At 40.2% G+C, this 27,257-nt stretch overlaps 1 protein-coding gene across 4 annotated transcripts in view; it reads left to right on the forward strand.

The window, feature by feature from the left end:
* The window catches only part of ATM (ATM serine/threonine kinase), a 123,092-nt gene that overhangs the window by 75,928 nt on the left and 19,907 nt on the right, over positions 1–27,257 (forward strand). For 3 of the 4 annotated variants that reach the window (XM_035008856.1, XM_035008855.1, XM_035008857.1), the window contains 19 exons: positions 778–949; positions 2,372–2,513; positions 3,560–3,736; positions 6,025–6,202; positions 9,563–9,650; positions 11,394–11,549; positions 14,471–14,558; positions 16,672–16,760; positions 16,860–16,962; positions 17,482–17,630; positions 19,028–19,132; positions 20,408–20,527; positions 21,538–21,772; positions 22,266–22,433; positions 23,502–23,615; positions 24,256–24,473; positions 24,936–25,143; positions 26,064–26,177; positions 26,491–26,649. In XM_035008856.1, the coding sequence (XP_034864747.1) occupies positions 778–949; positions 2,372–2,513; positions 3,560–3,736; positions 6,025–6,202; positions 9,563–9,650; positions 11,394–11,549; positions 14,471–14,558; positions 16,672–16,760; positions 16,860–16,962; positions 17,482–17,630; positions 19,028–19,132; positions 20,408–20,527; positions 21,538–21,772; positions 22,266–22,433; positions 23,502–23,615; positions 24,256–24,473; positions 24,936–25,143; positions 26,064–26,177; positions 26,491–26,649 (2,783 nt within the window). Of the gene's footprint in view, positions 1–777; positions 950–2,371; positions 2,514–3,559; positions 3,737–6,024; positions 6,203–9,562; positions 9,651–11,393; positions 11,550–14,470; positions 14,559–16,671; positions 16,761–16,859; positions 16,963–17,481; positions 17,631–17,963; positions 18,064–19,027; positions 19,133–20,407; positions 20,528–21,537; positions 21,773–22,265; positions 22,434–23,501; positions 23,616–24,255; positions 24,474–24,935; positions 25,144–26,063; positions 26,178–26,490; positions 26,650–27,257 lie in introns of those variants that run through there. The other variant, XM_035008858.1, reaches the window with a different exon arrangement.

Genomic DNA, 27,257 nt, shown 5'->3' on the forward strand with positions numbered 1-27,257 from the left:
TAATAAAGCTAATAAATGAATTCAGCACAGTTGCAGGATATAGGATCCACACACAAAATTTAGTTGTGTTTCTCTACGCCATCAGTGAACAATCTAAAGAGAAAATTTTGTTCCAGTTCCAGTTCTGTTTATCGTAGCATCTAGGAGAATCCAGTGCGTGGGGATAAGTTTAATCAAGGAAGTGAAAGACTTGTGCACGGTCTGTCAGAAGTGAGTCGCCAAGTACACCCCACACCCAAGGGGAGGGGAACTAGGGCTACACCTTTTGGAAGGAGAGCTATCAAAAAATTTATGGGTGTATTTTAATTCCCTCACGGCTGGGAAAGAGTGTGAAGGAGTTCTCTGGCAGGAACTGCTCTGTCTTCATCTGGATGGTGATAACACAGGTGGAAAAAAATGTGTGTGTGAATTTTCACTGAACTGAGTGTTTAAGGTTTATGTACTTTATGTATATAATACCTCAAAAATGTTTTAACAGTTTTAAAGTCTGTTGCTACATTCATATAGAAGCTGTGTTTAGACTTTCATGCTTACTATCTATATTCTGTTACTAATTTCTCTCTCCCGGATATGATTTTATAGGGAAAATATCTTTTGCCCACATGGATATATATAAAGAAAATGCTGCAATATTATAGTAGCTTCTTTATTCAGAATCTTTGGGAAGCCACTTAAATCTTGAGGGATGACAAAACATGATATTTTTTGTGGGGGAAAACTTGTTTTATGGGAGATCTTTTAGCTACAACTGTACTGAAAAGGAATTTCTAAATACAGAGGCTGTTGGAAGCTGCTTGGGAGAAGTGGGTCCTGTCGATTTCTCCACGATAGCTATACAGCACGGTAGAGATACATCTTCTACCAAGGCCCCTGAGTTATTTGAAGATAAAGAACTTCAGTGGACCTTCATAACGCTGACCTACCTGAACAACACGCTGGTAGAGGATTGGTGAGTATGGACTGAGCCTGTCTACCTGCTAGCACCTACTTCGTCTGACGTTCAGGGACGTTGATACTTTATGTAAATTAACGTCTCCTGAAACTGAAGCATCCTCCTTTACATTGCCATACTTTTCTCTTAATCTCAAGTATTTTAATAAAAATCATTGTATTTTTATTCATTGCCATAATCCCTGAAGCCCTACTGTGTGCCAGGCACTGGGTTCACTGATGAGCATACCAGACAAGGTCCTTGTTAAAATCTAGTGAGAGTAGCCTAAACAAACAATAAGAAAACCACCAGGTAGTTCGATACAGAACATAAAAATAGGAAAATTGCAAAAGCGGATGTTTTGGGCATTGGTCGAAATCAAAGGCACTGCTCTCATTGAGAGTATTTTGATCCTTTTAAGATAAGTCCTAGAGAAGAAGTGTCATAACTCCAAAGATCTTAAGCTAATCAGACAGGGTTTTCTTTTGCCCCCTGATTCTTTATGCCAAACAAAATTGCAACAGATTCTATCCTAATTTCAGCTTGGTAGCTATGAGATTACTTTTGCTTGCTTTCTTTGCCCCCTACCCCCCTGCAGTGATTAGTAACTCAGGTTTACTAAAGGAGTATTAAAAATGGTTGATAATTTTGGCATTGATGCTGTAGAATTTTGATTATAGAATTTTTTTTAAGATTTCATTTATTTGAGAGAGAGAGTGAGTGAAAGAGAGAGAACACAAGCGGGGAGGGGCAGAGGGAGAGGGAGAAGCAGACTCCCTGTTGAGCAGGAAGCCTGACATGGGGCTCAATTTCAGGACCCTGAGATCATGACCTGAGCCAAACACAGACTCTTAACCGACTGAGCCACCCAGGCGCCCCTAGAATTTTTATTTAGAGGTAAAATTTCCTAATGTAAAAACTGCCTGATGCAGTTAACCTTTACGCTCTATAGTTGAACAACACAGGTTTGAACTGCCTGTGTCCACTTACATGTGGGCTTTTTTCGGTAAATACAGTATAGTACTGTAAATGTATTTTCTCTCCCATATGATATTCTTCAGAACATTTTCTGGGTGTTACACGCAAACAATGAATCATGGATCACTACATCAAAAACTAATGATGTAATGTATGGTGACTAACATAATAAATTTCTTTTCTCTAGATTATTTTGTTGTAAAAATACAGTATGTAACACATATAAGTATGTGTTCACTATGGTGTCTGTACGTCTCCCTGTCAGGCTATTCGTGGTTAAGTTTTGGGGGAGTCAGGATTTATACACAGGTTTTGACTGTGTGGGCATCAGTGCTCCTAACTTGTTCAAGAGTCAACCTGTAATATAAATTTAAAATTTTAGATTTAAATTTTTTATTGGGGGTTTCATATTCATCAGTAGTTGAATATACTTCATAAGCATCTGAATTACATGTTTTTCAGTGTCAAAGTGCGATCAGCTGCTGTTACCTGTTTGAAAAGCATTTTAGCCACAAAGACTGGACATAGTTTCTGGGAGATTTATAAGACGACACCTGATCCCATGCTGATCTATCTACAGCCTTTTAGAACATCAAAAAAAAAGGTCTCTCAAATAATAAATGTTTATTGAATACCCACTATATCTGGAACAGTTCTGTTTGCTGTGAGATACGAATATCAAGTTGCCTAAATAGTATTATACTAACATTAAACCTTTCTTAGAAGTAATTCCAACTGTACTTGAATCCAGGGCACTTCTGTTTTTAATTAGAGCAGTGTGGAAAAGTTGAGATAGAAAGCTGATTGATTTGGAGGATAGGAGGAGTTCTTAATGATAGGCCTTTCTTCTTAGGAGTAGAAAACCCTTACATCGATCCCATGAAATCCACTGATGTTGGGTGTGGTTTGTAGGTAATGTGCAATAAGCAAGTGTTTATTTCCATAGGAAGTTAAAGTATCACAGCCCCCTAGTGAAATATAAGATGACCTATAGATTTCTCCCTTCCCTTTTTCCACTTGAATATCATAATCACGTTTGACTGAAAGGACTCTGAAGGATATTTAAGAACTCTTGCTTCTCTTTTAGTCTAAGCATTCCTCTTTAATATTTTCTTTTCCTAAAGCAAATGGGAGTTAAACAGAATTTTCACCAAATTAACTTCAGGACATATACCCATCGTCGTACTAGTCTCTTTAATATATCATAAATATAATTTTGGTCTTAGTGAAATTACTGGTAATATAAACTATTAATAAAACCAGTAATGTGTAAAACACCAGTAATATAATCTGTTTTAACATTTTGAAACATTTTGAAATCAATTCCTTGTGGTAGACTTGGACTGGTTTCGTCCATGAGACCAGTGAGGCAGAGAGTTTGTGATGTGTATAATATGCTACTCGTGAGCTGAGAGTAGAGCTCAAGGATCCTGCTGTGCAGACCAGTAATTTTTTATCATACCACTTGGCCTTCCGTATAAACATAAGTGTATTTTAATTTTAAGAGTTACCCATTGCCTCCAGTATTATTTTTAACTCTGCTTAGTTTGGTTTGGAAACAGATTTATGCCTAGATATTTGTTCTGTGCCGGAAAGATAAAATGTATTTCTAATGACCTTACTCACGGGTTTTGACTATTTTCTTTCTAGTTTTTGGAAGTCCCCAGACTGGACAAAGAAAGTCCTTTAGAAGGCCTGGATGATATGAGCCTGTGGATTCCTCAAAGTGAAAATCATGACGTTTGGATAAAGAGGCTGACTTGTGCTTTTTTGGATAGCGGAGGCACAAAAAGTGAAATTCTTCAACTATTAAAGCCAATGTGTGAAGTAAGAAGATTAGTTAGTCTGCCTTAATCCCTTACTACCTATGCTTTTTGTATTTGAGCCTTCTCGTAGTAGTTTCCTTCGGTTGTCCTGATACATTTGGGTTCCATGTAGTTTCCTTCGGTTGTCCTGATACATTTGGGTTCCATGTCCGTATTTATGGCCTGCTCTCTGAACAGTGTGGTGGTTGTGCACGTCATGTCCATGAAGTATCACCTTGCTCAGCTGTTGGGAATCCATCAAACACGGCATCTTTGTGTAGCTAGAGCTTTGTGTGGTTGGTTTCGGCTGTGGGGTAGCTACGTACTGGATGAGCTCTAAAGGGTGCCTTGAATAATTTGTTACTAACCATAGTTAAAATACTGATGATTGTAAATTACTTACATTAACCAAAAGTCTGCTTTTAAAAATTTTTTTAAGGTCATTGTCGTTTACTTTCCCTAGTATACTTTCTTAAGAAAAAGAGGTAGCAGTTAACATTGCTTTTTTATTTTTATTTATTTTTTTAAAGATTTATTACTATTATTATTATTTATTAGAGAGCGAGAGAGACTGAGTAAGCACTCTCTTTCTCTCCCTTCCCACAGAGGGGGAGAGAGAGAATTCCAAGCAGACGCCATGCTGAGCTTGGAGCCCAACGCAGGTTCCATCTCATGACCCCAACCTGAACCAAAACAAAGGGTTGGATGTTTAACTGATTGTACCGCCCAGGCAGCCCTGCTTTTTTATTTTTGGAGGTCTAATACAGTTTATTTCAATAAAGGTCTATACCAAATCAAATAAAATTTACACACTTTTATCAAGTATGCCATCCAAAACAGTATAATATGATGATGCTCTAAGACTTTAATGTTAACCTAATTTTATTGTACCATCAAGCACGATTCAGTGACAGTGTGAAAACAAAACATCTGACTGGTTCAAACATCTACCAGTTAAAAGTAACTAACTGATAGACAATGGCATGGATGGAGCTAGAGGGTATGCTAAGTGAAATAAGTCAGTCAGAGAAAGATAAATACCATATAATTTCACTCATACATGGAATTTAAGAAACAAAACAGATGAACGTAGGGGAAGGGGGGAAAAGAAAGAGAGGGAAACAAACCCTAAGAGACTTTTCACAATAGAGAACAGACGAGGGTTGATAGAGGACCTGGGTGGGGAATGGGTTAGACAGGTGATGGGCATGAAGGAGGGCACTTGGAATGAGCCCGGGGTGTTGTATGTAAGTGATGAATCACTGAATTCTACTCCTGAAACCAATTTTACCATATATGTTAACTAACTAGAATTTAAGTAAAAACTTGAAATAAAAAAACAAAACTGATGGAGTATTTTGATAAAGTGCCCTCATTGAAAGCAGTTTAAAAGGCAGGACTTGCTTCTACAGAAGAAGTGTTGCAGTGAAGAAATGGTCACACTCTCTGCATTACTACCTTGTGCTTGTGCTAAGTCAGCTCAGTGACGGCCTAGACACCGCACATTTCCCGTTAGTGAGCATGGCTAAGGTTTTTTTTATAAAGTTCTGACTTTGCGCCACAAGATAAAATGTTCCAAATACACATACACACCACACCCCGATTCCAAATTCCTTAAATTCTTTCTTTCTAAAACTGCCATTTGATTTGTCTTTAGTTTAAAAAGAAAAAAATGTGCATTTAGTCATCTGTCGTCTGTTTTGTGCATGTAGTATATGATAAATACATGAAGGGAGAACCTTGACAAAAATAAGGTTGAGTACTGTTTTGATGTACCACAAGTATTGAAGTACTTTTCTACACTTTGGAGTATATCACAAATAAGTACCCAAATTGTATACTCAAATTGGAGTTTATTAAAATAATAAACATTTGAACATGACTGTTGCAGCTTTTTACTGAGTGTAGAGAATACAAAAATCAGATTTTCAGCTTTTCTCTTAAACTTTGATTCCCCATTTTCCTTTATATCAAATTAGAAAACTGTGTGTTATTAGTAGCACTTTGCAGCAGTTGTGACATATAATTTCATTTGTAAGCATTATCCTATTTCATTATGTGCATATGGCCTAGATTGGAAATGGACAGTTGTGTAACACGATGCTTCACATCGAAACATAGGTTACTTTGATTTTTCTTAAGCACTGCCTTGGTACATGCATTTTGTGTGTGTTTTAGAGATACACTGAGTTCATGACAGATTCATCTATCATTTTTCTTCTAAGTCTAATATGCCAGTAACAAGGAATGAAAGTGTTCAATAGATTATTTTCACTCAGACTGTTGACTTGATGTGTTTGTATGTTCCAGGTGAAAACTGACTTTTGTCAGACTGTGCTTCCATACTTGATTCATGATATTTTACTCCAAGATACAGATGAATCATGGAGAAATCTGCTTTCTGCACACATTCAGGGATTTTTCACTAACTGTTTCAGACACTCCTTACCAACGAGCCGATCCACGACCCCTGCAAATTTGGATTCAGGTATTCTGTTAAATTCCTAGCATTTATACTGTTAACTTCTCAGTTCTAGAGAAAGGTGTGTTTGAATCCCTTCAGGATGCTTTATTGGCTTAAATCTGTAACCTCTAAGAATTTATTTTCTCATCATCATGAAAGTTGTAGTCTGTTTTCAGTGAGATAATATATGTAAAGCACCTAGGGTAATACTTGATGTGTAGTACGCCCTCAGGGAATTTTGGCTACTAATAGTGGAGCAACTGACTGAGCCCTCAGTGTGTGTCCGGCACTGAGCTCGGCGCTGGCACCCGGGATACGAAGAGGACACCCTACGTTCCCCGCCGTGGGAAAAGAAGACAGATAAATGCAAGCAAATATCACGGGTCCTGTATTGGAAGATAGGTTGAAATTTTATGGTAAAGATCTGGCCAACTCATTTTTTTAAAATAACCCTTTGTATTACAAAATATTTATTGTGGAAAATAATAGAGAAATGAGCATAAATTTAAAAATTAAGTTGCCTGTAATCCTATGACCTGGGATAACTGCGGTTAACATTTGGTATATATCCTTGGTTTTGTTTTTTTTTTTTTTAAAGAATTTATTTATTTGACAGAGAGACACAGCGAGAGAGGGAACACAAGCAGGGGGAGTGGCAGAGGGAGAAGCAGGCTTCCCGCTGAGCAGGGAGCCCGATGTAGGGCTCGATCCCAGGACTCTGGGATCGTGACCTGAGCCGAAGGCAGACGTTTAATGACTGAGCCACCCAGGCGCCCTGCAGTAATTTTTTTTTAAGATTTATTTATTTATTTATTTGACACAGAGAGAGACAGGGAGAGAGGGAACACAGCAGGGGGAGTGGAAGAGGGAGAAGCAGGCTTCCCACTGAGCAGGGAGCCCAATGCGGGGCTTGATCCCAGAACCCTGGGATCATGACCTGAGCCAAAGGCAGACGCTTAACGACTGAGCCACCCAGGCGCCCATATCCTTGGATTTTTTTTTAACAATAGCAACAACAACAACAAAAAAACCCAAAACAAAACAACCCCCCAGAAAAACCCAAAGTAGATTATACTTTATTTACTTAAATAACCGCATTTCTTTTTATGCTTTGTAATTAATATTTCCCACGGTAAGAGCTTATAGCAGGAGGACTTCCATGAGGAGCAGGAATAGTGTATTGTGTGTATCCATAATACTTACACGCATACTGAAGGGCTCATTGTGGGTCAGTTTTTCAAACCTAAAATAAAGGAAGAAAATTCACAAATCTATAATGTTAACTTGTTGTCTTTAGTGTTATTAACATAATTATGTGCAAACATAAAACCAGGTACAAATTCACTTAGTGTACTTGAGACTAGTACAGTTCTAAAACAAGTATTGATTTGTGTGCTGTTTCGCTGCAACTAAATTGCCCTTTCCCAATCTTGACTACGGTTCCTGTCACTTTGGCGTATGTTGTGATCACACGATTCTCCCAGTCATTTCTTTCTGGACTGCTGAAACCTCTGTTGGACGTGACCGTGGTGTCTTGTAGACCTCACTTTGCTCTGTTCTATGTTTTTTTGTTTTTGTTTTTTTTTTAAAGATTTATTTATTTATTCATTTGACAGAGACAGAGATAGCGAGAGCAGGAACACAAGCAGCAGGAGTGGGAGAGGGAGAAGCAGGCCTCCCGCGGAGCAGGGAGCCCGATGCGGGGCTCGATCCCAGGACCCTGGGATCGTGACCTTAGCCGAAGGCAGACGCTTAACGACTGAGCCACCCAGGCGCCCCACTCTGTTCTATGTTTTAAGTAGTTCTTCTCCATTGACAGCACTTATACATCTCCCGTTTGAAATCATATAATTATAAACATAGACACGGAAGCTCATTCTGTGTTCCTAGTAGATGATAACTTGGTCTCGTAAATAATCCGAAATATGCTTACGTGAATTTTGTTTAGATTATCAAAATGAAATACGTGAAATAAAAATTCTCGCAGAGACTTTGCAATCTAAACTATATATCCTGTCCTTAATTTGGGAAATGAGGTATAAGTGGTTCAATTACCAGTAAGCATTTAAACTTTAAATATTAAAATAATTTAAAGTCATATTAAAAACAATTTTTATTACCAAGTTTAATATAATCACTGCCTGTGATGACCTGGCAGTTTATTGTCATGAACATGGCCAAGACTTTTTTTCATGTTTATCATATATACATACATTTTTATGCTGTCTCCATTCATAGGTAAAAATAGCCTGTTTTATTTTACCTCTGTGTAAAGTGCCAATATCTATAAGGCTGTAAATGAAAATTTAAATTTCACATGTAAAATTCAGTGGTTTAAAAGGAAGTAGCTTCCGATTTCTATCAGATTAAATGGTTTATCTTTTCTAATGTCTGTCAGTCTCCTGCCTTCCCTTGAATGTCTCCTATGCATCCCGGACTCACTTCTCCAAAGTAAACTTACCATCTTCATCCCCTTCCCTTGGCCTACTTCTTTAATGTCTTCAGTGAATGGCACTCAGTTGCCCAAGCCAGAGAACCTCTCTCCCGTGTCCCTCTGATGGCCAGATCCTGCCAGTTTCTGTGGTAAATAATGTGAGTCCATCTGTTCCTCGCTTGCCCCCATGTCCTTACCGCCTTTTCAGCCCTGTGGTTCGGCACAGCTGATCCTCTTTCACTAAATTCTTGTTTGGCCGTCTCAGGTAGTGTGACTGTTGCCTGGGACGCTGTTACTCTTCTGTGAGATACCACTTTTTCTGTGAAACTTTTCTTGTTCAGATCAGGCTCCTTTTGGTAAGCCTGTCCGTGCCGTCCACCTTCCCGGTCCTAGCACTCAGCATTTGTGTAATTGGTGAGCTCAGTGAGCACAGCAGTTGTCTGGCGTATTCAGGGTTGTATCCCGAGCGCCTGGTACAGGAAAGATCCTCGATAAGTATTTAATGAATCAGTGAATTAGTCCCCTTCAGAAATAAGATGCAAATAGTAATTAAATTCTCAGTTTTATTTATTTTTTTTAAGATTTTATTTGTTAGAGAGAGAGAGAGCATGAGCAGGGGGTGGGGCAGAGGGAGAGGGAGAAAGAGGCTCCCTGCTGAGCCAAGAACCTGATGTGGGGCTCGATCCCAGGACCCCAGGATCATGACCTGAGCCAAAGGCGAAGGCTTCAATGATTGAGCCACCCAGGCAGCCCTAAGCACAGTAGTTTATTTTAAAAGAAAAAGAAATGCCGTTAAATTCTACTTCTCCATTCGTATTTATTAAGAACCAGTTTTGTGCCCGGTTACTGCCTACGAAACTCTATAGCCTAGAGGGCGACAGACACATGGAGGGAGGAATGTGCGAAAGCAAGTCTGTCCGGGACTAAGGAGAGCTCTCTGTCTTTGTCAGAGTCAGACCACCTGTTCCGATGCTGTGTGGATAAAAAATCACAGAGAACAATGCTTGCTGTTGTGGACTACATGAGGAGACAAAAGAGGTAACGGAGGGAATATTGCTGCTTGAGTCTGGGGATTTAGAAGTGTAGCTTGTGAATTTTGATTTTAAAATTAAATTTTAAATTTTGCTGGTTGAATTTTAACACCATTATTTTAGGTGCAGCTGCTGCAAGGTGCTGTATTTAATTTGTGTAATGCTTAGATCTTCTTGAAATAATCCGTATTCAGGGTGGCACTGTGTTAAGTCAGTGTCAGGAACTTCGTAAGATAAGAGTTGCTGACTGTGACTCACGGTCCTCAAAATGCATGGTTCTGTATAATCTGCTGTGGCAGTGTATATTTTCTTGATTGTGATAAATTGTTTTATGGTATAGTATCTTGTTCCTCTTATTCCTCATGAGATTTTTAACAGTGAGTGCAGGCATTGCTAGAGGTCATGGTCAGATCGATCCATACTGCTCCCGAGTTGACCAGGGTTGTGAGGAAACAGTGTCGTCGGCCTGTAACTTGAGGAGGTAGGAATTGGTAGGCTGCTGCTGGCCGTGGTTGGTAAAGAGTGGGAAGGAGGTGGGAGGAAAACGAAAAATCCCTGTGTGCGTTTACATCTGTATCCTCCTCATCCATCCCACTCACGTTTACATCTGTATCCTCCTCATCCATCCCACTCCACTCTTAGGAAAAGAAATGTTAGGTCTTTCAGCGTCTTTGTTGCCAGTTAGAAAGTTACTGATTGACTTTCTTGGTTACCAGATCCTCTTCTGAGAAAGCCCACAGAAACTTTAACTGTAGCTGGAATCCTCTTTCCTTGGTGTGGGGAGGCACTTTCACCTTGGAATCATTCAGTGCAGATTTATCCGAGGTGGAGTGGTGTTGACATGGGCAGGCCTTGGAGAAGATAAAAGTTCTTTGTCTTCAGTTCTCATTCTGAATAGGCCTCAAAGAAGAGTTTGAGAGAATATGAGTGGAACACAGGGTGTAAGGACCTGAGTTCAAGTCCAGGTCCGGTACTTGGGAGCTGTGTGATCTCTGAAATGCAGGTTCCCCAGTAGCTGCAGTGAAGTGTTAGCACCTGATTCATCACCCTGATAAGCATCGTTGAATCATTGCAACGACTGTTGCTGACGTGTACTGTCCCCGGGCTCTCCAAGTGAGGAAACTGAGGCTCAAGAAGGGAAGTTGCTGCAGATGGTACAGCTTGCAGTGCGGGCTCAGCGGGTTGAGCCAGGTTGTGCCCTCCTCTGAAACCAGCACTCCTAACCGCTCCCCTGTCGTAGCTCACATATGATGTTGGCTTTGGAGAAGGTGGTGTCTCTGGTCCCTTCCAATCCTGACCTACAGTTACCACAGAAGATTTTGATTGAGTGACTTAGAAAATGAACTGCAATAGGAGAAACGTGTAATTGCGCCTTAGCAGAAACAGTATTTTCATTTAGTTGGCCACTTGAAAAGATTTGTGTAGGTGTTACTCGCTGCTCTGTGCAGCCCACGCTTAGCCTATGGTCCACGGACCCCTTGATGGAGGTCAAGTATGAACCCCACATTTGTATGAGCCGATGACCCACCGCCTTTGTGGTTTGCGATCCACAAGGGGTCAGAGGTAGGGCTCTTCAGCCAGGCTGAGAATGGGACAGCTCTGTATTGGGGGGACACGCGGGTCCGGGTGATTTGAATGTAATATTCTTTTTCACCAGAGCTCGATACCACTGTATTCTATTTGAGCATGTTTTCTCTTGATAGTGAAGTTGAAGAAACGGACATGACTGCATGTTAACATTTTTCTTTAGACCTTCCTTAGGAACAGTTTTCGATGATGCTTTCTGGCTGGAGTTGAATTACCTAGAGGTTGCCAAGGTCGCTCAGTCTTGTGCTGCTCACTTTACGGCATTGCTCTATGCAGAGATCTACGCAGATAAGAAAAGCATGGAAGACCAGGACAAAAGGTAATGGGATTCAGCCCTTTGGTTTTTTAAGTCTGTGTTGACATTGTTTCGGTTAAGGTAAAAATAGTTTGTTTTGCTCCTGCTCTCCCATTTAAAACACATCTTAGATAGAAGTTTCCTGTCTTTAAAAGTGAAATGATAATATTTTAAAAGAAAGAAATAATTATGCTCTGAAATAAAATAGAGATGTTTATTACTTAAGAACTGTAGACATTCTCCAGACAGCAAGCTCCTGAGGGACAGAGACCACAGTTACTTTTCTCTGTATTCCCCACAGCAGGTAGCATTGGGAACTTAATGCAGTGATCACAGTTTCACGTGGTTGAATGATTCCCTGATTTCAGTGAAATTAGTTTCACCACCAGTACCCCAGCTTATTCAAGATCCATTTTACTTGTTGACTATAAAGTAATGTAACTGATTTTTTTCTGTGACTAAATCACTTTGATTACTTTGCTGTCTACCTGGATTTCTACTGATTTAATTAGCTTTTCCTCTGAGTTAGAACTCTTGTAAGAGTCGAATGGGTGTTTCCTAGATCATAGTGGAAAAGAAAAAACAGCAAGGTTAAAGAGTGGAAAATATGCACTGTATTATCCCAACTGCCCTCCTCGGATTTTATTCATTTGACGTAGCCTAGTGTTTATTTTTGTTGTTAGCTTTGTTTTCCAACCACAGGGCCATTCATATTACAGAATTGAAATAAAAAAGATGTATAATGTTGCTACATTTCTCACACTTGTGACTTAGAGTTTCTGCTTTGGATTGTCCTTAAGCTGGCAGCACTGTGGTTCTTAGACTGTGGAAAACCAGGAGCCAGAATTCAGATCCTACTCCAAACATAAATTAGTGTGCTTGGACTGATTCTTAACTCTCTGGCTTGGTATTTAATTTCTACCTTTCAACTGAAAACAAAAATCTACAATATGTAGATACTGTGTGTAACATGTAATTGATATGTTCACCATCATTATAGACTTTCTGTGAAGACAGTTCTGTAATGTAATGAGTAAGAAATTGATTATTGCTTATTCTTAGAGACTTAAAATTTGAGTCAGGGTCTGCATAGTAATTATGATCTGAATGTGTTTCAGTGTCTTGGTTTTATAGTAGAGTATTTCTTACTAACCAGGAGTGAATAACTGAGCTCTTCGATGAGTGTAAATAAGATCATAATTTGTAGGTAGGTGATTGTATAGAATTTGGCACATTTTTGCAAAATTACTTGTTTAATAAGCAGGAGGGCCTGGATTTTTATTTTGGTTAACTTTAGGAACAAGTCCCTGACACATATGGCTTGCTGTTTGCTTTAACAGTTCGGTTTTGATGCCCCCCGCCCCCCCGCCCCAGGTGCCTGATGGCAGAGGGAGGGCAGACAGAGAGACAAGCTTGATGGAGGGTAGGGAATGCTAGTTTTCTTCAGTGACTCCGATAGGTGCCCTGCAGTTTGATTTGTTAACTTGCTCTTGAGAACAGATGAAATTTTCAAGAAATTTTTTAGAAAGAAATCCAAAACTCCCTCAGACTGATTTAGACCAGAGGTGTTAGCTCACAGCCTCAGTGGTTTCAGTGTTCCTGCTCCGGGAGGCGGGGGCTGCGGGGCCTGGCCACGCGCTTAGCCTGGGCACTTACAGCCTTGCGCTGACAAAGTCCTCACTCCAGGACTGTCTCCCCCACTGTCCAGATTGCTCCTCTGGAAACTGACTTCTTCTCCATGACTTGCCAGTAAGGAACCTGTATGTAGTGTCTGCACAGAAAGTCGGATGTTGCCAGTACGGTTCTGTCAGTCAGCACTCTGTGTCCCTCTCCAGGGGCTCGGTGTTACCTCGTGCTTACGGAAGCTGTTTTTATCAGACGAGTACGAACCCATAAATACAGTTCACTTTTCCTCATTTTTGAGCTTTAGCATGAATTATATGTGGACTTTTCCACAACTTGTTTTTCTGCTCAGTGTTTCTGTGAGCTTTATCTCTGTGTGTGGCTGTAGTTCATTAATTTGTCCCTACCGCTTCATGTTCCACGCGAGGACACACCACAGTTCATTGGCTCATTCCCTGGTTAATGATCTGTGTCTCAGTGTGAAGTTACTGGGTTGCCGGGTGTGCAGAATTTCAACCGTATTAACATGGTGCCCAGTTGTTTTTTAACATGGTTATACCAGTTTGCATCCTTCTCAGAAATGTAGTTCATGAGGAAGTAGATCAGTAGAAAACCTTACATTTAAGGAAGGCAGCCGATAGGTAATATAGAGGTACTATCCCTGATGATAAGATTTATTTTACACTTTGGATTATTATTGTCATAAATAGTTCGTAGGTGGCGTGATTTCTGAGTTGATAGTACTTACGGGACTGAATGTCCTATATATAATATAAATGCATGGCTTAAAGCTAAGGCCTTGGAGTCCACAAACTTGAGTTTTCATCCTGTCGCTTGTTAGTTTTATAATCTTGGGTGTAGGTGGATCCCACTGATGCACTTCTTTCTCAACACTTAGTATTATCAGACTTCTTGATTTTTGCCAATTTATCAGGTGGTAAGTGGTGTCTCAGTGTGGTCTTAATTTGTGTGCCTGTGATTATTAATGAGGTTGAACTTCGGGTAAAACTACTGACAGAACATTTAGGAATTTGGGAGCATCTATTTTTAAGCAGGCCTGGCTCTGTAAATAAGTTTATTTTAGCATTTGGCCTTCCCATATGTCAGACTGTCATTAAAATTTGATTCTCCTTCGAAAAATTAATACTCAGAATTTTTTTTCCACTCTAGGTGTAAGTTATATTGCATTTTAAAGTATAAATGGTTCATTATGTTTTATCTGTGATCTTGGTTAGTTTTTCCCATCCAAGTCTATATTGTATATATTAACAAGCTTCAAAATAGTATATTCTCATTAAAAGAAGTGCTCTTGTTACAAACAGAAGTTTTACGTTTGAAGAATCAAGCCAGAGTACAGCTATTTCTAGTTTGAGTGAAAAAAGTAAAGAAGAAACTGGAATAAGTTTACAGGTAAATATTATAGAGATCTTATTGGTGATACTGTTTATTTTATATTTTGGATTATTATTTTGTTACAGAGATTATAGAGATGTCATTTGATTTTCAAACTGACATTACTTTTTGGACGGTCATGTAAGTTCCTGGTTTGGGGGAAGGTTAGGCCTTGGAGTAGCGGACAGACTTGAGTTCTCATTCGGACTCTGCCACTTAGTTGTAAAAGCTTGCACAAAATTACTTACCCTTTCCGACCTTGAGTTCCTTCATCTGAAAGTTGGAAGGAAAACTACCTGTCTCACAGGGTGAATTTATAATACATGTTTTCTGCCACAGTGGCCTGTTCATTTTCTTTATAGCATTTAACATTTATAATCATATATTCATTTGTTTACTTGTTTATTGTATGTCACATCTCAGGGCAGATGGCTTCTTCTCTAAATCTCTTAATATCCGTCCTCACTGAATTTCTTTGGTCAGCTTATTCCTCTGAAATAACGGTTTCAGCCTTTGGACTTTGCTTAAACCCCTGGCTATCTCTCCTGCTTTTGCCCCACTTTGGGTGTGGAGCCTATTTAAGAAAAAATAAAATCATTTCCTTTCAGACTAACACAAAATCATTTCCCTCTGTTTCATCCTTTCTGGCCTCCCTTCCCTGAGGGCCGGCCGGACCTTGTGAAGTGTCTTCTGTCTCTGTTTCCTCTCCTTCCTGGCTCCTGCCTAAAGCAGCACTTGCTAATGCCCACCCCCCCCCCCCCCCCCCCCTGAACTTCACGTGACTAGTGGGGGGGGCCGCCTTCCCTTCAGCACCCTCCCTGATGTTTCATTAACACTTAGAACCCTCAGCCTCGCCTTGTGTGAAGTGTGTTCTCTCTACTGGTTGATCCCATTCTCCTTTCTCTTTTCCCTTTTCGCTTTTTTATAGTCTTACCCTCTTTTACTGAGTTTTTAGAGTATTTCCTGTGTGTCAGACACTGTACTAGGCTTGGGTACTGAATGAATAACACCAAGGGCTCAGTTTCATGTTCATGAATGTCAACAGTTTAATTAGAAGTATAAAATTATGCCAGTATCAGTGAATTTGTACGTAGTAAATATTTCCCAGAGCAAGCACCGTTAAGGCACTTAAAGTGCTTGACTGGTTTTCTATGCAAAAGTTTCTAGCTTTTTCATTTTTCTCTTTTCTTTTTCTTTTTCATTTTTTTTTCTTAAGTAGGCTCCACGCCCAACATGGAGCCCAGTGCAGGGCTTGAACTCATGACCCAGAGATCAAGACCTGAGCTGAGACCAAGAGTTGCATGCTTAACTGACTGAGCCACCCAGACGCCCCAGTTTTCCATTGTTTTCGATTTTATTTTACTGAGATGGTTTTTAAACGGAATCAATTTTGTGCAAACTTTACAACAAAGATTTGAGTCAGTAAGCACTTCTTTATCCATGCCACATTTTACCAATTGTAACATAATGCATTTTTGAGGTTTTTTTCAAAGAAAAACTCGTGACCTTTATTTTTACTACATTCAGTTTTCACGAGTCAGACTTTGCAGACGTCATTTTTCCCTGCATAGTTTTAGCTGTTGATAGGATTGTTTTTGTTTTCTTTCTTTTTTTTTTTTAAATTCAGGGTTTTTTGTGGATCCATACAAATTTTAGGATTGTTTGTTCTAGCTCTGTGAAAAATGCTATAGTATTTTGATGGAGATTGCATTTCATGGTTTTAAGATTTTATTTTTAAGTAATCTCTAAACCCAGCGTGGGGCTCAAACTCATGACCCTGAGATCAGGAGTCACACGCTCCTCTGACTGAGCCCACCAGGCGCCCCTATTTGTTTTTGTTTTTATGATTATTTTTGTCTGTGTTAAAAGCCTGGTAGATTGGGATTGATTTCTTATATAATTCATGAAATTGTGAGCAGTTCTTTTCAAGGAGTCATTTGTTCTGTTCTTTGGGATCAATTTGTTGTGTTGCTGATTCAAAACTTTATATTTCAGCATCACTGTCCTTTACTTTTGTAACATAGCACTTAGAGTTAGGAGATACGTGTTGGTAATGATAAAAGTTCCAGTTTGCTAAATTCATAAAGTGATATTTTTCCCTCTCCAATGTTTGTTGCTGCTGTGTTTTTAGGATCTGCTCTTAGAAATCTACAGAAGTATAGGAGAGCCCGATAGTCTGTATGGCTGTGGTGGAGGGAAACTGTTACAGCCCCTCACTAGGTAAACCGCACGTTTCTAGATAATGCTGTCGTAATCCTGTCTGTGAAGGACCTCCACGAATGTGGAACTCAAAGGTATTTTGGAAATCTTCCATTACAGACTACGGACATACGAACATGAAGCAATGTGGGGGAAAGCCCTGGTGACGTACGACCTTGAGACGGCCATCTCTTCAGCAACCCGCCAGGCGGGGATAATTCAGGTGAGCTATTTTCTGCCCTGGAGAAGCACTGCTGGCCTCGTGCTGAGCTGATTTCAGTCAGTGGAGACACACTAGACATGAGAACGTTCCCTGCTCTTCAGACATTGGGCTCAAAACCCAGGGGGACACACAGCTGAATCGGGCAGGTCATTGACCTCAAAGAGAGTATAGATTTGTTGATCGTAGTCTTGTTGGCCGACAGCAGAAGACATTTCTTCACAGTGTCCAGTGTGCCACGTGGTGGGTGTGTCTCACGTAAACCGTTCCTCGTGGTCTGCGTTCGAGTCGGCCCGGGCGTGGTCTGTGCTGCTGGCCGGTGTTCTGTAGCCTTCTTCCCTCACAGGGCAGATTCGTGGGAGCGCCCTCTTTGTTCCTGGGGGGGAACATACTAAACAGTATTGGGGGATTTCCAGTGATGTGTTGTGAAAGTTACTTTTTGTGTTCGATTGCTATTTTTTGTGTCTCTAGTTCTGCTACCTTTGAGTACTGAATTTTTTTTTTTTTTACACTCCTGCTTAGGCCTTGCAGAATCTGGGACTCTGCCATATTCTTTCTGTCTATTTAAAAGGATTAGATCATGAAAATAAGGAGTGGTGTGCCGAGCTGCAGGAGCTCTGGTACCAAGCAGCGTGGAGGAACATGCAGTGGGGCCACTGCCCTTCTGTCAAGTAAGAAGAACTCGGGCGCTTTTTCCCGCCATTTCTCGAGTCGTATGCAGTGAGCTGTTCCTCATTGCCCTCCCTGAGTGTCACGGGGCTTGGGGGTTTCATGTGTCGTAGACGCTGCAGTTGTAGGTACGCCTACACGGCTTAAATGGGATAGCAGGAAGCAGTGACTCTGTGGGGCTTGGATTTCACCCTCTTCTTAGTTAGGGTAACTCCACTCCCACCCCCAAGATACTCTTGAAAATAGAAATCTAAAACGTATTTGCTCATGAGAGTCTTTTTGTTTATAAATCCAAAGAAAAATATAGTCCTTTCCCTTCCCACACCCTGCTGCAGACTCTTGAGTTAGTCACCACTTTACTGGCTGGATGGTTCACAGAAGACTGCTTATCTTTACTGATAAAATATTTCCCTCTGTAAAAACTGCTAAACCAGGAACACAGCAAGATACTGTTTATAACCTATATCATAATATCACCGTTTCTGAAAGGAAAGCCAAACACCTAATCCGGTAAAAGATTTTGCTTTTATGTAAAAAGTCTTATGATAACATAAACACCAAAAAAATGAAATCATATGAATTATATGTTGAATTACCTTCATTGAAAAAAATTTCATTAATTGAAGTGTCTTTCAAATTTCAAACTATTAGATTGCTATAAAATTAGAGATACGCTTTCATATTTTTACAGCATTTTACTGGAGGAGCTTATTTTTGTCACCTCTGTAAATCAGCATAGACCGTTCTTCCCATTGCCAGCTGCATTTCGGGCATGTAGGCTTTCTCTGTGTTCTTCCTGCAGGCCAAGCTGTTTCCGCCTCAAGGCCTTATAGGCATCCTGTTTTTTCCCCTGTTCCATGTGTATAGAATCTGTCATTCAGATTCTAGTTTAACAGGGCCACATCTGAGACCTGTGCTGCCCACCCATCCAAAGTAGCCACCCAGGCGTTCCGGTACCCTCTTCTAATTTGCCGCACGTCCCTCATCACTGTCCAGTATTTTTTTTATTTATTGTCCATCTTCTCCAAATCACAGCGTAAACTCCAGGAGGGTGATGACCCTATCTGACTTGTCCACTCACAGACCCCTGCCTCTGGAAACGTGCCTAGCACCTGGCATACAGTTGGTGTTCACAGAGGCAATAAATGAGAATGTAGCATAGTTAGAATCAGGCAAAATATCTGAGAAATTTACTTTTTTCTGCTTGAATAATTTAAATGATCCACAAAATTCTTTGTATTTCTTGCCAAAATTCCTAAAAATGCATTTTTTAAATGGAGAAGTTGTAATTTTAGTTGTCAGATTTTGGTTTTTTTAGTGAAACTATTTATACATGTATATTTTAGGATTCTTTGTTTATAATTACATTTTTTCCTTTTATGTTTTAATTATCTCACAGCAAAGGAATAGAAGGAACCAGTTACCATGAATCATTGTACAATGCTCTGCAGTCTCTGAGAGATAGAGAATTCTCCACATTTTACGAAAGTCTCAGATATGCCAGGTATTATAAAATGAGTTACTATATCTTAGCATTTAATGTCATGGCTTCTTTTCTGAAAGCCTGATGAATAATTTCAGTGTGAGGATTTGCACTGGTGAAGGGATAAGGACTTGCTGGCTTTGGTCTGGCTGTTTCTTTGTCATTGCCATCCTCCCAGAAACGAAGTTCCCTGTGTGATGAATCATGCCAGTCACGTTGACACTTGAGCAGCACAGATTGGGGGGGGAGGGGGGTGCAAAATCCTTTGACTAACAACTTCATAGCTGCTGTACATCTGAGAAATAAGCACTGGGATGTGGTTTTTCTTCCACAGGAAGGTTTTAGTAGGAACTGTGGGTGTGCTCATCTTAACAGTTGTTTTCCGTATCTTGAAAAGGGATTCTGTGTGTTCCAAATGTTTTATATTAGAGAATTCTTTAATGCATATATGTCAAATACACATATATATGTATAGTACTAACAGAACCTTTCTGTGTTTTGTTTTAGATGTAGCAGCATGCTCATATGTTAGGTACTTACATAAATTGTTACATTTTTTTATATATATAGTACCTTTTTATTTGTTCATGTGGTTCAAATCTGTTTTTTCCTTTAAAAAAAAAAACAACTCCCTTTGGGACCATGTCAGCTCTTTATGCAGGACCTTCAAGAACGTCTTGTTGATTCCCACCTCTCTCTCCATTTCCTGGACCTCTGTGGCCCAACGGTTTTAATCTTGTCTCCTCTAATAGTTGTGTGGCATTTACCTCTCAGCATTAGTGTTCCTTCTGTAAAGTGGTGACTCACGGTCAGGGTTTACCGATACTTGGGCTAGTTGTGAGGCACAGATGAGATCATGCACAAGAAGGTACTTAACTATAACAGACTAAACACACATAACACACTGGTTTTTATTTAATAGTAGTTAGTGACCTATTAAATCCTGTATTTTATTACAGAAATATCTGCTACCATTTCAGGGCTTATTACGTGCTGTTCATTTTGTCAGGCTCTTTGCTTACGTACTCTCTAAGCTTCAAAATAATTCTGAAAGTGGGAAAAATGTAGGAATCCAGTAACGTGGCCTGGGTTAGCAGCCCGGAGTGGGAGATCCAGGGTGAACTCTCAGTCTGAGTGATGACTCCATGCCCGCCACATTTTGCTGCTGCATGCGAATGTCAGGAGCATTTGGTTACCAGCAGAGCCAGTGAGAAGAACTCTTTACAAGCAGATTTGAGCTTCTGTCTTTCTGAAAACCTCTTAGTGTCCCACGTATCTTATATTTTCTGCCTCCAGGGTGAAAGAAGTGGAAGAGCTATGCAAGGGGGGCCTCGAGTCTGTGTACTCTCTCTACCCCACACTCAGCAGGCTGCAGGCCATCGGCGAGCTTGAGAACATCGGGGAGCTGTTCTCCAGGTATGTGGTTCGGACGACTTTGTAATGAACTCTCAAGTGCAGCTCTGCTGTTTTCTCTCTGCAGTGACTTACAAAACAAGAAAAGAGGCTGTCAGTAGGTTTGTTTCTTTTATCAAGATATGTCGATTAGCCTCGTGAGCTGTGCTGTTAGTAAAAGAAGCATTTTCAAAAGTATTTATTGTAAAAATACAAGTTTTTGGAATTTAACATCATTGTGCTTTCTTCTTCACAGCTCTTCCCCTCTCGTACCCCAGATAAAATTGTTTTTTTCTGGTTGTTTGCCAGAGCGCATGGTACGCCATTCTTTTGTAGCCCTGTGTTGGATCAGTGTCGTTCTAGGTGTCCTCTGCTGTGCTGTCCTAGAAGCTTCCGGAAGTAGCTGTCATTTCCTAGTCCTCCCTTTGTCATCTTCTTCCTGTTCCTGCTTCCTCTCGATTCCTGTCAGTGCAGGGGTCCTGAAGGATCGGACAGTACTTCTTCGTGTGGACTTTTCATGTAAACTAGTTGTACAGTATGCATTTTCTCTTCTTTTAATAAATAATGTTTGCCAGGTGCCAGTATTTCTCTCAATGAATTGTGATTTCTTTAACAACTGTAATTATGCATAGAGTCATCCCCTGTGCATAGTTGGGCACAGTAGAAATTAATGAGTTCACTTCATTTCCTTGCTGACATGTCTGCTTTTGCCACAGGGAGCGCTGGAGCAGGACTTGGGGGTGTAGGTGTTTTGTGTGACAGGCCTGATGAATGCCTTCTCTTTTCAGAAGAATATATACTTAGAAATGCTGCTTTTTGTGAGGTTGAAGAGCATTTTTAAGAAAATCCTGAAAAATGTTCATCGTCTGTAGCTCCTGTGTTTGTAGCTTTCTAAACTTTGGTCCTTCTTTCAAATTTCTAGTGTCGTTACTGCAAAAACCCTTTGTATTATATCTTAAATATAGAACCTGCACAATAGGGATTTTGTTTTCTTCTTTCCCTTGCTTACGTGAATTCTGTGATTGTGCTTTCAGATCAGGCACGGACAGGCATCCCTCTGAAGTTTATGCTAAGTGGCGGAAACACTCCCAGCTTCTCAAAGACAGTGATTTCAGTTTTCAGGAGCCCATCATGGCTCTCCGCACGGTCATTTTGGAGATCCTGTTGGAAAAGGAAATGGAGAACTCCCAGAGAGAATGTTTTAGGGACATTCTCACCAAGCACCTTGTAGAACTCTCCATACTAGCCCGAACTGTCGAGAACACTCAGGTAATAGGATTCAAAACCGTGTCGTCTCACCCCGTGGCCTTTCCTTTTATGACAGAAAATGGAAAGCATGAGTAAAACAGAAATGTCATTGAGAAACAGATTGCTATAAAAATATTGTTCAGCATAATTGTTCAAGATTTCCCATTTTGGCATCAGACCTGAGTTTAAGCCTTGGACAGGGACTTACCTTCTCTAAGCCTGTTTTCTGGTTCTAAAATGATAAGATACCTAACTTACTATATCGATAACAGTTCAGTGATGGTATACAGTGTGCATATGCACACATACACGTACATACATATGCTTGTATGTAAATACGTACTTACGAGAAAAACAGGCAGCTGTGGGGCTGGGGGAGGCAGGTAGAGATGTGCTTAAGACGGTCCGGACACATAGTTGTCAATGGATGCTGGTTACCGCTGTCCTGATGATTATTCACGGTAGTGGTAGTAATAGTAAAAGTCTTTATTCCTGTATGTCCTTTTCATTTCAGCTCCCTGAAAGGGCAATATTTCAAATTAAACAGTATAATGCAGCTAGTTGTGGAGTCTCTGAGTGGCAGCTGGAGGAAGCACAAGTATTCTGGGCAAAGAAGGAGCAGAGTCTTGCCCTGAGCATCCTCAAGCAAATGATCAAGAAGCTGGACGCCAGTTGTGCAGAGGTTCACTTTGTTTCATTGGCTGAATTAATTCCTGTTATAAAAAAGCTACTGTGCTTTAAAATATTCTTAATAAAGCCACAGTGAAGTTACTGGTCCATGAACAGGAAACTGTAAAAAAGGAGCCTGGGAAATTCGTATTTGTAAAAGAAGTCTAGAAAATACTCATTTTTTTCTATTTGTAGTAATTCTATCAGTCCAACTTGTGGTAGATTGACTTGATTTATCCCAATGTTAAGCCTTTTTTTTTTTTTTTACCTTTACATAGAATTGGAGAAGAATGTGTGGGAAACAGACATGAAAGAGCTACTCTAGGCACAGGCGGGGTGGGGAGAAAGAGCTACTGTAAGTTTGAAACAAATAGGAGAGGGAAGGGCGTGAGAGAACAAAAGTTAAAAGCAGAGCGTGTTGCAGTGACTGTCAGTCCACCTACTTAGGAAGTCCCACGTCTGATATTTTCTTTACCGTCGCCTGCCGGCTACTGACAACTTGTTGGCCTCTGTAGTTCTCTCTCCGGCGCGTGATGGGGACGGAGTAGAGGCATTGGTAGCAGTCACGCTGTGCTGGCTGGACACACACGTGCTCAGTGATGCCCAGCTGACCGCACCGTGGTCCTCGTTACCCGAGAGCTCGTCACTGTGCCACAGCTCTGGGAGCTGACACAGAATGATGTTTACTGGTCGCCCAACAAGCATAGCCTGAAGTAGGTCTGGCTACAGGTGCCCACCCTCCTCGTACCTTGTTAGTGTTAGTGTTGCACTCGGCGTATTAGGGGCAATGACAGGACTCAGGTCACAGGGTTCTTGAACCTTGAACCTCTTGAAACGCGGTAATACACACCGATAGAGCCTCTGCAAAGTGCCTAGTTTATACGAGTGTTCAGGAATTGTGAGCTGCTCCAATGGGAGAGATGGTTTCATGAAACTTACCTATTTGTCATTATTAAAATCGTTGTATGGTGAAAGCAGATGAGGAAAACCATTTTTAACCTGCTTTTTCCCCCACATGGAACGTACTTCCCTATAGTCGTGGTGGTGAATTACATTTTAAGGTTTTGCTTTTTGTGTACAGAATGATCCTGACCTAAGACTTATCTACGCAGAATGTCTGAGAGTTTGTGGCACCTGGTTAGCAGAAACTTGCCTAGAAAACCCTGCAGTCATCATGCAGACCTATCTAGAAAAGGTAAGCTTTTCTAACACCCCTTGAGAGTTGCTCAGCATGAACACACTGTTGTAGCTCTGTGTAATTTTTAAGGCAGAATGAAGTACAGTGGTAAAAAAGAAGGACCCTGTTTTGAAAGTAAGCCCAGATGTGTCCTCCCTCTACCCCCCACCACTAGCTACTCTCTTAACCAGCTGTTCCTGATCATTTCTCCATTTATCTATCTACAAAAAGAGCTGATAGAAGGAACATGCACGTCAGTCTTTATTCCTTTGTAATCTCAGCCTCCCTACAAGTAGGACTCGCACTTCTGCGCTCCAGCCCCTTTCAACCTTCCTGTTGCTCCTTCTTACTCCTTTAGTTTAATTAATTTTGGAATAGCTAGTGTAGCATGAAAATCATAATAGGACTGTCTTTAAATTTAATGGAGGCCTTTGTTTTTCTACAGTTCTTTAAAATATTAGCTGTTGGGGTTATTTCTACACTGTCAGAGCTGTTTGAAAATTTAAAATACTGTACTTCATATAATTCAGCTTAACCATATGTATGGTTCATATATATGTATAAATTGAACTTCAGTGTGGTATTTCTTTGATTTGAGTGATTCTTTAGATGCACTTAGTATCTCTATATAATATAAAGGGATTGTGTTTTCTTCAAGGCAGTGGAAGTTGCTAGAAATTACGATGGAGAAAGCAGTGATGAGCTTAGAAATGGAAAAATGAAAGCATTTCTCTCATTAGCACGGTTCTCGGACACTCAGTACCAGAGAATTGAAAACTACATGAAATCATCAGAGTTTGAAAACAAGCAGGCTCTTCTGAAAAGGGCCAAAGAGGAAGTGGGCCTTCTTAGGGAACATAAAATCCAGACCAACAGGTAATGAGATGTCTACCAGTGAAAGTGGTAAGATACACAGAGATACAGTGACTGTATACGGAGGGATGTACTGAACCAGAGCATGAATTCATGCCGTGTGATTCTAGGTGCACTGTAGAGTGTAGAGCTTTTTGGGTTTGTTGGTATCATAGTTAAAAAGAGATAGGTGTTTAATTTAAATACAGAAGAGTTATCTCTTCTGATGTAATCAAACCCTTCTTCAGACCTGCCTTTGTCTGGCATACAATAGGGAAAGTAGAGTTAAATAGGCATCTTGGGGAGGGTCCACTTTGTCCCTGGTTGCCTAGAATGGCTTTTGAGTTGCACAGACTTACTTTCAGTTACTAAAAGGAAGTTTGTTCCCTTATAATTTTTAGAATTTTGCCTTTTCTCCTGGGATGGACACCTGACTGTTGATTTGTGTTGTGGGTTTTGTGTTTTCTTTTAATTATCCAATGCAAGATACACAGTAAAGGTCCAACGGGAGCTGGAGCTGGATGAATGTGCGCTCCGTGCACTGAAAGAGGACCGGAAACGCTTCTTATGTAAAGCAGTTGAAAATTACATCAGTTGCTTACTGAGTGGAGAAGGACATGATATGTGGATATTCCGTCTTTGTTCCCTCTGGCTTGAAAATTCTGGAGTTTCTGAAGTCAATGGCATGATGAAGGCGAGTCTTCTTTTTGAATCCAGTACTCTCGCCTGCGCTCGATAAGCTCAGACAGAAGCCCGCCGGTGTCAGGGATTCGTATGTTCTTTGTATCCCTGGTGTTTGGTTCGATGCTCTACTCAGAGGGTCTTGATGAGTTCCAGTGACGCAGGTTTATGCAGAGATGAGAGCATTTAGTTCCGTCCTTGGCTGGACCTTCTCAGTGACCACTGGAAGATGCCAGAGTGCCAGACTAGGAGATTGGGAAGGCAGCTGACGATGCTGTGACCCCAGGCGGGTTTTTCCTCCTGCTTCATCTTTTCTGAGATTTTTACAGTGAATTACTTTTGTAAATGAAAAATAAAGTTTTAGGACAACATTAAGGCAGTAGTATTTCATAAGTTTTTATTTAAAAATTTTAGATTTTATTGATGATATTAAAGTTATGCTTACAGGACCTATTTTGGCAACCAATTTGAAGCTTACAAGTAAAATGTTTCTTCTGGATGAAAAGAATGATAAGCCTCATGATAGATAGAAGCAATCTCTGCTGCTAGTACTCATTGAATCCTGTTAGTTTTAGCATACAGGGCACAAGTTACTCCATTGTATTATACACCGACTTCTCCGTAGTCGAGATCACAATGCCCTCAGACCCACATTCGTCCTCCTTGGGTTCACTGGAATGAAATCAGTGCGAGTGTTCCAGTTCTGAATACAGTTTAATTTAGGATCAAATACTGTGACTCACCAGTGAATCAATCTAGAATACCCATCAGGAAGACCACGAGAATGTCAAGGGAAAAAATGTGATTAGCGAAGTGTTATTAACGAGTAGATGCTTCTGCTAGTAGCATTATCTTACAATAATTTATTTGCTTAGATGTGAGACTTTTTTAAATGCATTGTTTCTTAAGGCTTTTTTTTTTTTTTTGTGGTAGACCGATGGAATGAAGATTCCATCATACAAATTTTTGCCTCTTATGTACCAGTTGGCTGCTAGAATGGGGACCAAAATGATGGGGGGCCTTGGATTTCATGAAGTCCTCAATAATGTAAGCAAACCTGAAAATCAAAATACAGTTGCTTTTCTTTCATATATTATACATTACCGTTCCACTCTAGGAAATGAAAATGTAGAAGTATTTTAGTCATTCGTATTTATTATGCTGTAAAAGGGCGGGAATAAAAATTTCCTTTTGTTTCTTCTCTCCGTTTCTCTGTCATTTCTCCCTGTTCCTCCGTCTCACACACACACACTCTACCCACATACCTGGAACGCCAAACAAAAGGAAAAATATTATGGGTTTTCTAGTTTTGTTTGATTGGTTGGTTGCATAAAACTAATAGTTCTTTATTTTTTGACAGCTTATCTCTAGAATTTCAATGGATCACCCCCATCACACTTTGTTTATTATACTGGCCTTAGCAAATGCAAACAAAGATGAATTTTTGACGAAACCAGAGGCAGCAAGAAGGAATAGAATAATTAAAAATGCACCTAAACAAAGTTCTCCGCTTGATGAGGTATTTGGATTAAACATACATACCTTTTTGAATTGTAGTATTCATATTTTCCCACAATATTCCTTTCTTTTTTTTTTTTAAAGATTTTATTTATTTATTTGACAGAGAGGGAACACAAGCAGGGGGAGTGGGAGAGGGAGAAGTAGGTCTCCAGGAGAGCAGGGAGCCCGATGGGGGGCTCCATCCCAGGACCCTGGGATCATGACCTGAGCTGAAGGCAGATGCTTAACGACTGAGCCACGCAGGCACCCCAATATTCCTTTCTTAAATCTCAGGGATTCTAAGAATGTGTGTTGACCGTATTCAGTTTTCAAATCCTTTGTTATTATGCCACCTAAAACTGGTTCAAAATTCCTGAATATTCTCCAAGCACAGTGGATACCAATACTTTTTTCTCTCACAGCATCGAGCAAAGAAAAAATACATTTCAAAATACACCCAAGTCCTTTACTGTTGATATTATTCTACCTTTGATGTATTTTATTCATAAGGTGACTATTTTATTCGTTTCTGAGCAATTATAGTCTTTCCAATGTTTAGTGCATATATTTTGCTTTTCCTTTTGTTATGACTCTGAAAAGTTTAAGTCTTGGGTATTTCTTTATGTA

The sequence above is a fragment of the Mirounga leonina genome, unplaced genomic scaffold (assembly GCF_011800145.1).
Source record: "Mirounga leonina isolate KUSES-001 unplaced genomic scaffold, KU_Mleo_1.0 Mir_153, whole genome shotgun sequence".
NCBI lineage: Eukaryota > Metazoa > Chordata > Mammalia > Carnivora > Phocidae > Mirounga > Mirounga leonina.